The sequence below is a fragment of the Melospiza georgiana genome, chromosome 22 (genome assembly GCF_028018845.1).
Source record: "Melospiza georgiana isolate bMelGeo1 chromosome 22, bMelGeo1.pri, whole genome shotgun sequence".
Lineage (NCBI taxonomy): Eukaryota > Metazoa > Chordata > Aves > Passeriformes > Passerellidae > Melospiza > Melospiza georgiana.
Genome location: NC_080451.1, coordinates 6,815,033 through 6,828,674, shown reverse-complemented (window position 1 = coordinate 6,828,674; position 13,642 = coordinate 6,815,033). Strand labels below are relative to the sequence as shown.

The 13,642-nt window shown below is 38.9% G+C and overlaps 1 protein-coding gene across 5 annotated transcripts in view; it reads right to left on the bottom strand.

Annotated features, from left to right (window-relative positions):
* VPS13D (vacuolar protein sorting 13 homolog D) overlaps window positions 1-13,642 on the bottom strand; it is a 101,260-nt gene that overhangs the window by 29,778 nt on the left and 57,840 nt on the right. For all 5 annotated transcript variants that reach the window (XM_058039179.1, XM_058039181.1, XM_058039180.1 and 2 more), the window contains 7 exons: window positions 13,367-13,486; window positions 12,909-13,058; window positions 12,610-12,759; window positions 11,692-11,788; window positions 9,991-10,139; window positions 7,310-7,444; window positions 6,802-6,969 (listed from right to left, as the gene is read on the bottom strand). In XM_058039179.1, coding sequence (XP_057895162.1) covers window positions 6,802-6,969; window positions 7,310-7,444; window positions 9,991-10,139; window positions 11,692-11,788; window positions 12,610-12,759; window positions 12,909-13,058; window positions 13,367-13,486 — 969 coding nt within the window. The remainder of the gene's footprint in view (window positions 1-6,801; window positions 6,970-7,309; window positions 7,445-9,990; window positions 10,140-11,691; window positions 11,789-12,609; window positions 12,760-12,908; window positions 13,059-13,366; window positions 13,487-13,642) is intronic.

The following is a 13,642-nucleotide window of genomic DNA, read 5'->3' as shown; positions in this document are numbered from 1 at the left end:
GATTCCCCACCCCTATTTAATGTCACACCGCCCAAAGCAAAGCAGCTTTAATTAGCTCACATCCCATCGTTAACCCAGCTTCCTAATGCATGCTGACAGGGGCTGCTGGCGGCCCGGGGACCCCCGATGGGCCGGCTGGAGGAGCCCGATGAGCCGGGGGTCCCCGGGGAGCCGCAGCAGCAGCAGCAGCAGCAGCAGCAGCAGGTGCCCGCTGGCAATAGTTTTGTGTTACAAGGGCTTGAATGAGTGATCCCTGCAGGAACCGCCGGCTGTTTTCACAGACACACAAAGGCAGTCAAAAGTCCACAGCGTGAACTTGGAATGACCCCAATTGCGGAGTCACTGGCGGGTTCATCTGGAGGACAACTGTGCTTTATTAAACAACTAATACTCTTAACAGATAATTCCCCTCCCCCCGGCCTTAACTCTTAGCAAACCTGAAGCTCTTCATGTTTGTTTATTTTTTGGGAATGGAATTATTTGCCTTCCTTCTCCCCCCCTTCCTTAAACCCCTCAATACACTGAAAATCAGAGAAAAAGCCTCAAGAGATCCAATACCTTGAGTTAATAGGTAACAAAGAAGAGAGACCACGTTAGGTTTGGTTTTAACATCATCTTTACCACCTCTCTTGATTTTGATTTCCAAAAGCATTTCCATCTGCACTAACTGCAGCACTTAGGCTCTTTCCAGACAATTTCTTATTCTGCCATGACCACCTGTGACCACACCTGGGATCTGAAAGAACCTCCTGTTTAAAAACTAACAGGCTTTCCACATTTCTAGATATTTTGAAGGAAAGGCCATGCTAGCACATTAATTGGACCTGCCATCCTGTGTGTGTGTAAATAGTGAACATCTCTGAGCTGTGTACAGCTTGCCCTTCTCCCCGGCACATACAAACACAATTTTCACTCCTCATGGATACACAGCTAAGGAGCTTCAAGTTTAAGTCTGTACTATTTAATATTCTACTCTACTCTACAACTTTAAATACACAGTAGGGAGGTGCAGTCAGCCATTTATCAACACTGAAATGATGAATTTCAAACCCACACCCCATTTTTTCTCCTTTAGATGCTAATGGTGATATATGGGATAGATGTGCCAGTCTGCCTGACATGTAACCCCTCAAAAACTGCAGGTTAAAACTAAATTTAATTTCATCTCTGATAAATGCTTATTTCCAGTGTCACAGTTTATGACTTGGCAAATCTTTGCATACCTCATTTTAAATTCTCCTTTGCACACTGAGTTCTGCAATGAGTCAGCAAAACAGGAACAGTACATTTTATTTTACAGGAAAATCAGCTGATAAACCCCTTTGAAATGAAGCTCTAGAGCTGGTGTAAAACCTAAAACTCTTTAATCTCTTTTTTTTTCAGTTGTCAATGGTCACCTGTACATTCCTCTGTCCAGCTGTGCATCATGTATGCAGTTGCTGCATTGTTACAGGACTCTCATGGTCAATTGAGCAATTTCTCCTGGGTAAGGCTCATCCAATGTGTAGTTTGCTTTTCAATGGGGTACATTGAGGATATTAAGTCCACTTTAAACCAGTTCTTCCCACAGAATATATGTGTTCAATCTACCTATACTCATTTCTCCACACAAAAATACACTGGAGTAAAGTGTTCACTTTGTGCAAGAAAGGCTGAATTTAAACCAAATTGAGAAGAAAACTTTTAACCTAGATGCTGGCCACACACGTTTTATCCCATGGTACAAAGGAAAACCAGGAAGAAATACTTCAAACTTCTCAAAGATGATCCTTTATCCCAAAACCTCTTTCAAAGATACTAGTTACAGATGCCAGATGTTGTGCACATTAAAACTGACACTTTCCATGGCTTTTGATTGCCACTAATTGGTCATAAAACTTGCTGTCTTTTCAAACTGGCAGGAAATGGCCTCATCTGTAATATCCCTCATGAACTCAGCATTTCTGCCTGGAAATTTCAATTGCTTTCCACCTCATAATCGACACATTTTGATACTGATTCTCACTGCTCATGTGAAGCTGCAAATCTGTGGATGAAATGCAAGTTGAACTGAAGGTGCTCTGCAGTGCCACCGGGACAGGCTGCAGGAGCCTCTATGCTACACCAGGAAAGATAAAGATTACACAGAATAAAACACACAAAAAAGCTACCTTTGGCCCAAACTGTATAAATCACAGCTGGAATAGAAAAAATTACAGTAAATCCCACTATTTCAATGCCTCAACTACCCTTTGTAAGGGCTGACTGCCAGCTTTCCTGAAGGAAAAACAAATTCTGATCTGTAAGGTTGAAGATGACATGGATTCTGGCCTTCCTCACCTTTATCCAGTGAGACCAACACTAACCACACACATGCTGCTCTCTGGAGTTAAGGAAAAGAGCAAGGAATCAAACAAACACCATGGAAATACAGAGCTGTAGGACACAATAGACTCAGAACCCAAAAACCACCATGACCTTTCTACATCATCATTTGATGATTTTGTTTAAGACTCTTCTGAGGAAAACACCATCATGTATTTCTTTCTCAGGCTTCAGATACAAAGGCTTTTGTTAGAAGCTCCCTGACATGAAAATATTCTTTTATTTTCAGCTACTTCCTTGGCATTTTGATGTTGCTAGAGTTGAACTGCAGTTAGTCCCATGATGGGAGAATGGTAGTTGTTCTTGCTTCTGAATGAAAGAGGAGTGATTGATTAAGTGAACAAAAAACCACTTTAAACAAAAGGGAATCATCAGCTTTGATTGTTTTAGAAACCTTTCTGTCTCTTTTTGGGTAGAGCCTGCTCAAACTGGACCTTCCTTCTGTGCTCTGGTACAGCCACTTCTCATTGTATTTACTGCCAACTTTGTTAAAGTTAACATCCATGCAAGTCAAACACATATTCAAGATTTGTTTTTAAATAATCCCTTTATTACTTCCTCTTTTTTTTTCCATTCAGTTATCTTTATCTTCCTGTCACTGCCAACCACTTGAGATTCTGCTTTGATTTATCTTACAAGGAGGGTTAAAACTTCCATTTCTCTTTGTGGTGCTTTCATGGAGGGCTAAAACTTCCATTTCCCTTTGTGTTGCTTTCATGGAGGGTTAAAACTTCCATTTCTCTTTGTGGTGCTTTCATGGAGGGTTAAAACTTCCATTTCCCTTTGTGTTGCTTTCATGCTCCTATTCTACAAATGCCTCCAGGCCAAACACTCACCTGGAGCATCTTTTCTACTCAAAGTTTTCTTATCTGGTTCTAACACCTCACTTCTTTTCCTATCTCTGTTAAGCACCTCTGCCATCAGTCTGAACTCACCTAAAATAAACAGATGGAATGAAAGTCCAGGGCAGAAAGGTTCATCAGCCATAAGAGAAAACAGACACTCAAATGCAATTTGCTGCAACTGTGTTCTAGGGAAGTTTTGGCATCTCAGGTGCCTCCTTCTGAAGGAAGCTTGTCTCACAGAACCCTGCATGCTTCCCAAAAACCAACAGGGAAATGCAGCTCTGATTGATGGCTTACCTTTCCTTAGGAAGCCTAATTAATATAGAAACTTCAAAGTTCAATATGAAAATTAAGCTCTTTCATGAAGTTCATTAAATTCTTTTTCTCAAGAGGAAGAGAGGTACACAATTATTTCCATCCTATATCCCGTGACCTAACAGAGTCTTAACAGCTACACTACTATCTGCTCATAATTCCTAAGATAAGAGAATTTATGGTAGAAAGAAATCAGAGACATTAAATGCAGTATTGACAAGCTGTGAATCTTTTCAATCCTTTACCACCACTGTGTCAGCATAACACCTATTTGCCAGTAATAGATGCAACCACACTTATTTTCCATTTGGAGAACACAAGCTACAGAACAGTTTTGTTCAGCTGCTAATTCAGTGTTCAATATTCATTTCTAATTGAAACACATCTGAAACAGGGGAAATTTAGGATTTAGTTCTGTCATGCCTAACGGGGGAAATAAAAAAAGTGTGGATGCCAAGAATGTGAGACATTTCCACGCATATGGCAACTATAGAAGGCTCCATTCAGAGGGAATGTAATTCCCTCTGGTGTCTATATTTAGGATCAAAGAACTTTTTAAAATACAGAACTTGGAATCTCCAAGGGATAAAAACTACAAAACTGTCTGGAGTGAACTTTATTTAACCTAAGGTTTTGTGCCAATTTAAATACACTGCAGCTCTCCACTTGAAAGAAGGCATTACCCACTGCATGCTCTGAAATGCATGGAAAAGCCATTACAGGGATAATCAGCACAACTATAAAATAGAAAAGCAATAAAATGACAAAACCAGATACAACTCCTATAGCTTACTTCTCGATTCACTTGAGCAGTGTTACTTTAAAAACCATGATTACAGTATTACTCTTTGTTTATCTATCTACTCACACCTCAATAGCTAACTCATCTTAAAATCTAGGATAGATTTTTATTTCAGACACTTCATAAGTCAGGTAGTCAGACAACCAAAATGGAGATTTTTTCCAGCCCTCAGTGCCTGTGCAGGACACAGGCTCCTCTAGTTTTGGCTGCTTTAGTTACCAGATCCACAGGATTAGCTGCAAAGACAAGAGGCCTCTGTGGCACAGCTGAATCAGGTGAAAATTTATGCAGTGAAAATATATTTAAAAATACCTTCCTGGAGCACCAACAGCAAGATGAAAACGACCTATTGTTTCAATTTTGTTTCTCTTGACTAACTCAAATTGTTTTTTCTCTCTCTTACATATCCTAGACACACTCATAAGGCACAAAGAAGGCAGAACAGAAAGTAAAAGACAAATTTCTGTGTTGTACTATGAACATAACACATCCCAAACTGAATCTGAAATGCCAATTTTTTATCCTGTGGACATTCCTGGCTTAGTTTTCAAGCAGATTTAAGTGCCTGAAAGTAGTGCAACACATAAGGAAGAATTCAACCTGACTATTTGAGCCTTTTAATCATTGTTTTCTATGCAGCAGAATTAAGATTCAACCTTTGGAAAGAGGATTAATCAAGGAGCTCCACAATGTACTACTAAGCCTTCTTAAATTATGGACTTCTCTCCTTGTTCCAAAAAGACAAATACATAAACCATGTAGAAAGCTTTGAAAAGGGAACTGTGTGAGACTTGCATCACAGAGCCATTTCTGATATATCAAGGAGAAAGAAAAAAATACCTGGGAAGACAAATAAATAGTACATGGGGTGATTTTCAAAGGTATAAATGGGAAGCAGGCACTCAGCTCCTGTTGAATTTTGAAAGGAGTTCAGCATCCAACTGCCCTTCTGCCTTTGAAAATCTTCCTTCACAAACCCCTTGGTTACAAATGACTCCAAAGTTCAAAGAATGACCTTGCCCTTGTGGGAAACAGAGGAAGGCTCGTGCCTTTTAAAGGAAGATTTATGAGACTGTGGCTGCAGATGTGACTGCAATGAGGAAACACCACTTTATAGAAAGGAAACTCTAAAGAAACACACTCCATTGGGTGGAGTGGATGGGTCACCAGAGAGCACAGCCATGAGGACAAAGCATGGACAGAAGGACTCATCTGCAGACAGATCCAGCTGCCTCCCAGAAGCTCAGCAAGTCTTCTACCAGATTGCTTGGATTTGCAGTGCTGAGATTTACAGCAGCACCTACTAGGAGATTAAGGCAGGGATATCAACCTAGAATTTTGTTTGAGTTTCTTGAAATTGTGCAAAATAGGCTAATGCTGCAATCAAGGTAATTATGACAGAGAATGTGCATGTCATCTTTGCTCATGGCTCAGCTCTCTGGGTGAGATCCAGCTCTGCACTTGGTGGTGGACTAGGTTTGATAATGATAGTCTTGACCTCTCTGTAATTACACAGGCTCTGCATTTCACATCTTCTGAATTACCTTCTTTCGCTAAGGAAGGGAAAAATCAGATTGCCTTGTATTCAAATAAGTGGGAAAAGTTATTAAAAGATGGAGCATGACAATACACATAAAATTACCTGTTAGGAAAATGATAAAAATAGAAAGTAAAGAATTTTTACAAAACCAAACTTACCAACATGTCCTTGTGTCAAAAACATATTATTTTAGTTGTATCCATGAAAGGACTCATGCTGACACACCATGTATGTAACAAAACATTTCAAGAACATGTGTTTGCTAACTATCAAGCACAGCATCAACCATGATCCAAACTACTTTGTGTTTCTGACTTCTGCCTCAGACCATCCCTCTCTTGAGCACTAAATACAGTTATTTTCACTGATATAATTGAATTCCTTCAACTGTTATCAGGAAGGACAAAAGAATGTTCACCATGCAGAGACTTTGGAAATAAACTACAGATAAATACAAAGCAATCTGGAAATTCTTTGGTTTGTTGCTATGTAGCACAAAACCCCCCAAACCTCAAGTGTCAGCATAATAATTGCTGTTCACATCAGCTTAATCACTTCTCAAAAATAACAGCTAACAACCCCTGTTATACTAAATAACCCCTTAAATGCTCCACCTTTCTCTAGTGCTCTCTCTCTGTGTAGATTATATACATAATTTAACACAGCTTTGTTCATTGGCATGTAGGAGCAAATTATTTCTCCCTTTGGTTAGCTGTTGATTTAACTTGCAAGTATCTGTACAGCAGTAATAGGGCTTTGAGTGCTTCACTGACTCCTGTTATCCCTGGGATGTACAGAAAGCATTTAAGAAAAACAAAATCTACACTTCAAATGCCATTTTTACAAAACACAGATCAAGCAATTCAAGCATGGTCAATAGTTCTATTTGACTTTTTGCCTATTTTTATAGCAAACTTTAATATCACAATTTTTACCTTTGCAGCAGAGTTTGATACTCCATGGGTGACATTTCTGATGAGGCCACCCACATTGCCATACTTTATAAGTCCAGTAACACCTTCTGAAACATCATTCAGCAGGCCCATAGGGTTGCCAAGGAAATCCACAGACCCTAGAATGCTTGCTGCCTGACTCAGAAGCTCCTGGAAAATCAAGAGGAAGAATGAAATATTTCTTATGGATCACATTTACACCAGCAGGGTTGAGAGGAAAAAAAAATCCCACCCACAACAGAAGCTTATGCCAACCCAGGTGGGTTTATGAGAGAAATCAACACAGAAATGGAGTAAAATTGACAACAGTTTCATCTTAAAATGCAGAGTATTCTTAGATTTCTTGTGGGATACTACTTCTCCATATTCCAAAGAAACCACACAGCACTAACACTTGATAGTCAGGAAAGGGTTCCCACATCCCTAATGGAGAATTCCTCAACCAAGAGATGTTCATCCTTTGCCACAACATCATCTCAGCCACACTGACCTCCTGGAAGTGCTTCAGGATGTCATTAATGATGAACTCCTGAGTTTCATAGGGATGGACCCGAGTGAAAGGATCCAGATTAATCACAGCATCTTCAAACCGGATCAGAGGGAAGCCCAGGGTGCTTTTCAATGCCTGAGGAAATAAAAGACATTGCCATTGTAATTCTTCTTTCTGCTTCTCATTCACAGCATCCTTTCAATGGGTAACAAATCAAAATTCTCTGAAGCTGCTGGAGTTCTTAGCACTGCAGTGTGGACACTTTGATACAGAGAGCAGTCACCCACAAACCTTCCAGTTCGAAGCTTCTGAGCACTGCATTTCTTCAATAACTCAAGAGTCACTAAGTTCCCAATGCAATCTGCTTCCCACTCTTGATAGGAATATTTCAAACCAAAGTATGTCTAAGATTATACATACAACTTGGCTTTATTGTTCTAATGTTCAATTAAACTCCAACTCTAAATGAATTTTCTTGACAAAACTGGCTATTTTCCACCCTGCTGAACTTCTGTGAAGGGATTAAGTGTCAGGATGAGCTGAAATAACATACATAATTTCCTGTAAGCCTGAGGCTCATTTCTTAACGTTATGTGGTCTAAAGAAATTCTTTAAACTAGCATTTCCCATTATTTTTCAAGGAAGAAAACTAAGATTGTAATTAGTTCATAGGCCATCTGTACTTTGTACAATTTATACATAGAAAACCACAGTTAAAGTAGACAGGCTATACATCCAAACAGAGACACACACAAATAAAATAATTTGGAAAAAATGATAAGAAAACTAAGTTTTCAAGACTGAAAGAGGACCCTTCTTCTTCAGGTCTAGATAATGGCATCTGCACACTCACCAATATCAGACACTCTGAAGAAGGCAAGAAGCTTCAGGCTGATGTTTTATCTTTGCACATTAACCACCAAAGCTGCCTGCTGTAAGGAACACGAGTTTTTGTGCCATCTGCAGGCAATTAAGGCAAGTTACAGGTCTGAGTTAAGTTTGTGTGTAAGAAAAGAGCTATTTATTTTTTCAGTAAATGGATGGCCAACCAGAATAGTCCTCATTATTCACTTGAGTAGGAAGTAATTTCCTGTTTAACTATCAGATATTATATAAGACAACTTTGTTAATACTGGTACCTAATAAAAATAATCTGTCTACACCAAATTACCAGACAGCCACGTCCAAGCCAGAAACATTAGAGGTAGTTAGAAAAACTTCCACAAAGGCTCTACTGTGATTATTCTCTCCCTCCTACCCTGAACTCTCCTGGGCTGCAGAACTGAATTGAACCCTTTCTGTGAAAGTCAATATACAGAATATGCAGGGACTGTTAGCATTATGGAGAAAAATGTATGTGCCGAGTTTTTTCTTGGGAAAGCTGCCAAGATGGATCCATGTGCAATCCTATACCAAGGGTGGTAGGAATCCAAAGAGAACAGTGCACAGTGCTGGGTCCTTAAACACACTCATCACCAGTCCTGCTTCCTCAGCCTGCATTTCAACTAATGCAATTACAAGGGTGTTCATGTTGAAACTGAAGTGCAACTACATATTCAGGACAGGGCTGCTGTTACTGAGCAGTAAGGAACATCACAGCCAAGGAATATTCTAGCTAGGAATATCATAGGCAAGGAATATTACAGCTAGGAATATCACAGCCAAGGAATATTCTAGCTAGGAATATCATAGGCAAGGAATATTACAGCTAGGAATATCACAGCCAAGGAATACCCCAATTAGCTGTTGAACTGTTCCTGGAACAAGGATTCAGTAAAAAGAATACAAGAATGTAGGACTGGTGATTTTCTGGATCATCTTGGTAAGACTCCATGACAAGACATTCATTACACAATACTAAATTTCTTTAGAAGCTTACTCATCATGATGTCCTTAACATCAAAGACAAAAAAGCCCAGTTGGTGTCTCAGTTTTGGTTTTTTTAAAGGCAGCAGCTCAGTTCCTCCACAATGAGGAGGGTTTTTTATGGTTTGGGTGGTTGGTTTTGTTTTAACTCTCCCACCTTGGAGGGAAGTAGTTTATTAGCTCAGAGAGAACTGAATGTTAAATTAATAATTTTTGAAGTGGCAACTGATTGCTGCCACTTGATTGTGTCCAGGAAGGTCCAAACTCAATTTGGGAACATGGGATGAGATTATGTTCTGGCCATAATCTGGAATTCCTGGTTCACTCCCCAGCTGTGCCAGATTTATGACCATATGAAAAAGACCAGACTTCCCACTGATTTTAAGTTCATACTCAATCTCAGTTCACTTGAATTTTCAACTATATTGCACAGTCCTCATGCAAATTCTTCAATTCCAATGAAACATTTTTTGGATGAAAACACTCAGGAGTTGTCCTGTATTTGTATAAGAAGTTGAATAACTCTTTTAAGACAGTAAATTCCCCTTAAGCTCTTTACACTTCCATCATTGTAACTAAGGTCCTTTGTAAAGCAGTGAGTCATTAGGTCTGTGGCTGTGCTTCAATTGAAATTACAAAAATGAAGGACTATTACAGAAGAGACTGGAAATTATGCAAATTACATGTCAGAAGTTGCTGGAACTTTTATTATTTTTAACTTGGATAATGCAAGAGTAAATGGAAACTGAGAGTGTTAAGTTAATTTTTCCTTCTCTTTACTCTGGGAATTCCACTCTGGGAATGCACTGGTGTACCTTGAGGTCCAAAGGGAGCTTGTTGGAAGTGAAGACACTCAACTTGATTTGAGGCACACTGATTTTCAGATTCTCAAAGTAGTATCGTTTTTGTGCTCCTCCTTGTTCAACAACCTTCTCATGGAGGTTTTCATCGTAATTTTCAACCTCTGCATCCAGACAAAACACAGGAATCAGAACCAATTAAAGATAAATAAATATGGGGTTAGGAATGCATATTCTGTTAAGAGTTAACAATCCTCAGCACAAATAAAAAGTATGTGTGACTGCTGGTGGAGCCAGCAAAATTACTCATGCCTTGTGACACAAAGTTGACCTCTGAGGCTCAAGAATTTTTGTCAGATCTCTCTGCATCTCTAAAACCTGTTATTTGAGCTTTTAATCTCACTTCTAATTTTTCTTTATCAGCACACAGAAACAAGGAGATAACACATGATTATGCAATGTTCCTACTGTGCAGCTGTGCTCTCACAGCCTGTTTTCCCCTCTCTACTCTGTCTGTAATTCCTTACACACTTAACCAGGAATATAATGTACAAAGCAAGCTTTCAAATATTCACTACAAAATATCCAACATGCCTACGTGGAAGACATCCAATAAATCAATTTACATGGAAAGTGCCTCAAATTTGGTTGACATTAATAGGCTCATGTTATTTGTAAGAGCACCAGGGTGGTGTGAGGAATCAAGGCAAAGATGAAAGATGACCAAGCCTTATGAACTCTGACTTATGGACAATAAAACATGCTAACTAAAAATAAGAAATTTATTTTTGTTTGAATCTAGGATAACATCAGCAGACAAACTACAAATAATGTAAAGTAAGTAAGGAAAAAAGAGCAAAAGGAACAGGGTAAATCAGAACAAAGGGGAGATTAGTTAAAAGGCTAAGAGCAAAACTCAAAATTTGTACTTCTTCCTCATCACTAGAGATTTAAGTTTGAAAGTCCTCTGTTATTTTTCCAGAGACAATTCAGAGGATCCTGTGGATTAGCAAAACAGAACTCTGGAGCATCATTTGTAGGCTTGGCCCCATTTGGAATCATGCCAAAAATAGTTCTTTTCCTGTGACAGTTATTATGTAACAGTACACAGGCTACTGCATAATAGAAGTGACTTTTTCAATTGCCACTCCAAAACAAACATTTCAGAAAGTTTCCAAAGCAGAGATAAACACTAAAATAGGAGGATTAGAATAGCACCTATGAGATCAGAAGATTGAAAAGGTCTGTCTTGCCTCAGTGAATGAAAGAAAACTTACATTACAATTAAAACCAGGGGTATGGATGCCACAACAAAGGTCAGACAAAATTTTCTTGCAGTGAAGCAAGAGGAACTGCCCAAGGAACAAATTAACACAGATCCCACTTCTAGCCCTGGGTTAAATAAACAAACTAAACAAGTCACTAAACAAAGTGGCTAGCTAAATTAACAACACAATTTATTTTATCCCAGTTCAGATGAATCCAGACACAGAGACAGGCTGGACTTGGGCCATCACCTGAGCTCTGCCACAGGCACAACACCATGAGGAACTTCACAGGGGCCACTGAGGCATTTCCAGCTCTGCTCAAGAGTGGGAGGTTCCTCACAGCCAAGAGTGTGCTGGTGTTTTCTACTTTATACACAAAGATCATGAAACTTCTGTGCATTGTAGAACTGGGCTGTGCAATGTTATACCACACAATGTTATACCACACCTGATTCCGACTGGCCGTAGCCAAAGAAACTCAACAGCTTCAGAAGCAGCTTCTCCTCAATTTGAACTGTGAATTTTCGGGCAGTGATCATCAGATGCTACAGAGATAAACAAGTCTCAGTTTACAGCATTAACACCAGATATATAAACCATGTAAACTATTAAAAAGGACTCTATTTCAATGGATTATTTTCACTGTTATGGATTTGTAGCAAGATTCAACCTTCAAAATGTCTTTGGTAGCTTTCTTCGCTTCAAGTTATCTACTACTGATGATTATTTCAACTAGTGATGATTATTTCAATTTTCTGGAAAGCCTTGTGCTTAACTACCTAATCCTAACACTTCAAAATCTTAGCTGCATTTCCAGCACTAAAATCAGCTGCTTTTCAGAACAGAGTTAAAAGACATGGGTGAAGACTCCAAGTGAGAAAATAAGTCTTGACAACCAACTCAGTTTTGCCATCACAGTACATTTATCCACAGTTGGTGGATAAATTTATAACCAATGTTCCCAAATGACTGCAGTGCACAGAACCAGGTTTATGAAGCAAGAATTTATAACCTTGTATTCAACTCCTGAAGAACAAAACATAGATATTCTGGTTGTTCACTGTGCTACAGTTCTCAGGAGAGAATAACTGCCTTGAAAAGTAAGGTCACAGACATGGACAGACAGGGGTCTGGACTGATTTGTCACATTTTTAAACATATTTATCACCCTGTTCATCACTCTACTATAGCTTTGAACACTGCAAACATGAAGAAGTGGACACTGTGTCCTTTAAGCTTCAGAACTGATTCAACAAAGTGTATTTCACAAAGCACTGAATTCAGATTACAAGTAAAAATTAAGAACAGGAAAGGTCATTAAAGCAAAGTAATACCTATGTTACACAAACAAAACATTGTGGTTTACCTTGTAGATATCAGTCAGTGCATTTTTACTGGGAAATTTCATGGCATTGACTTGCACAGCGGGAGCAGGGTCCAGGGGCCCATTCTCAATCCTCCTGGGTGTCAGAAAGAGCATAAAAGGCTGTGTGGTGCCAAGAAGTTGGTTGTCTACCTACACAGTGGACAGAAAATGGCATTGAAACTCCAGTGATATTTAGGAATTAAATCTCAGTCATTGCTCTAAACATTTTTCAAACCTATTATGACTCAAAAAAACTGAAGACCCGTGAATAAATGAATTTATTTCAAAATGGCAAATACCTGTATATCTTGCACACTGAGCTCTAGCACCTGACCAGTTGAGAGCTGAGTGTAGTGGACATTAATGTTGGTGAGGCTTGCAAACACAAGCTCTTCAGGGACTTTGTTGACCAAAGACAATCCTATTCCACCTTCCAGTTTCACAAGCACCTGAGAAAAGAAGGGGAAAAAACCCACCACTAACAAAGCAGCTGAAAAAACCTATGATATCAAATACACATTTCTGCAAGGAAATTATTTTTTGGGATCACCTCCAGAGAGACTGAGCAGCTCTTGAACAATCAGTCTTAGATTCAGGAGGGTTAAGACACATTAACCCAAATTCTAAGAACAAGAAGCTGTAGCAGGAAAATCTAAAGTTCATAACACAAGGAAAGGTTATTGACCATCATCCCCCTTCTGAAATCTAGAAAGGAAAATTAAAATAAAAAAGACAAGTACTGTTTGTCATATCTTACTTCCAATTCCTGCTCTGTATCTGGATTTTTCAACTTGCGCAGATCTTGGTCTGAAACTGGAAGTTGCTCTCCTTCACTGAATGAACGATCACTTCTACGTTGGTTACAGTTATCAGTTATCTGAAAACAAATAAATTACTACAGTGATCCCTCTCATATATAAATATAATGATAAATAAATTACTACAATGATCCCTTTCATATATATAAATAGCAGCTACATTGCCCTACCTTAGCAAATTATCTTTTTAAAAAATTATGGACAAGGAAACTTCT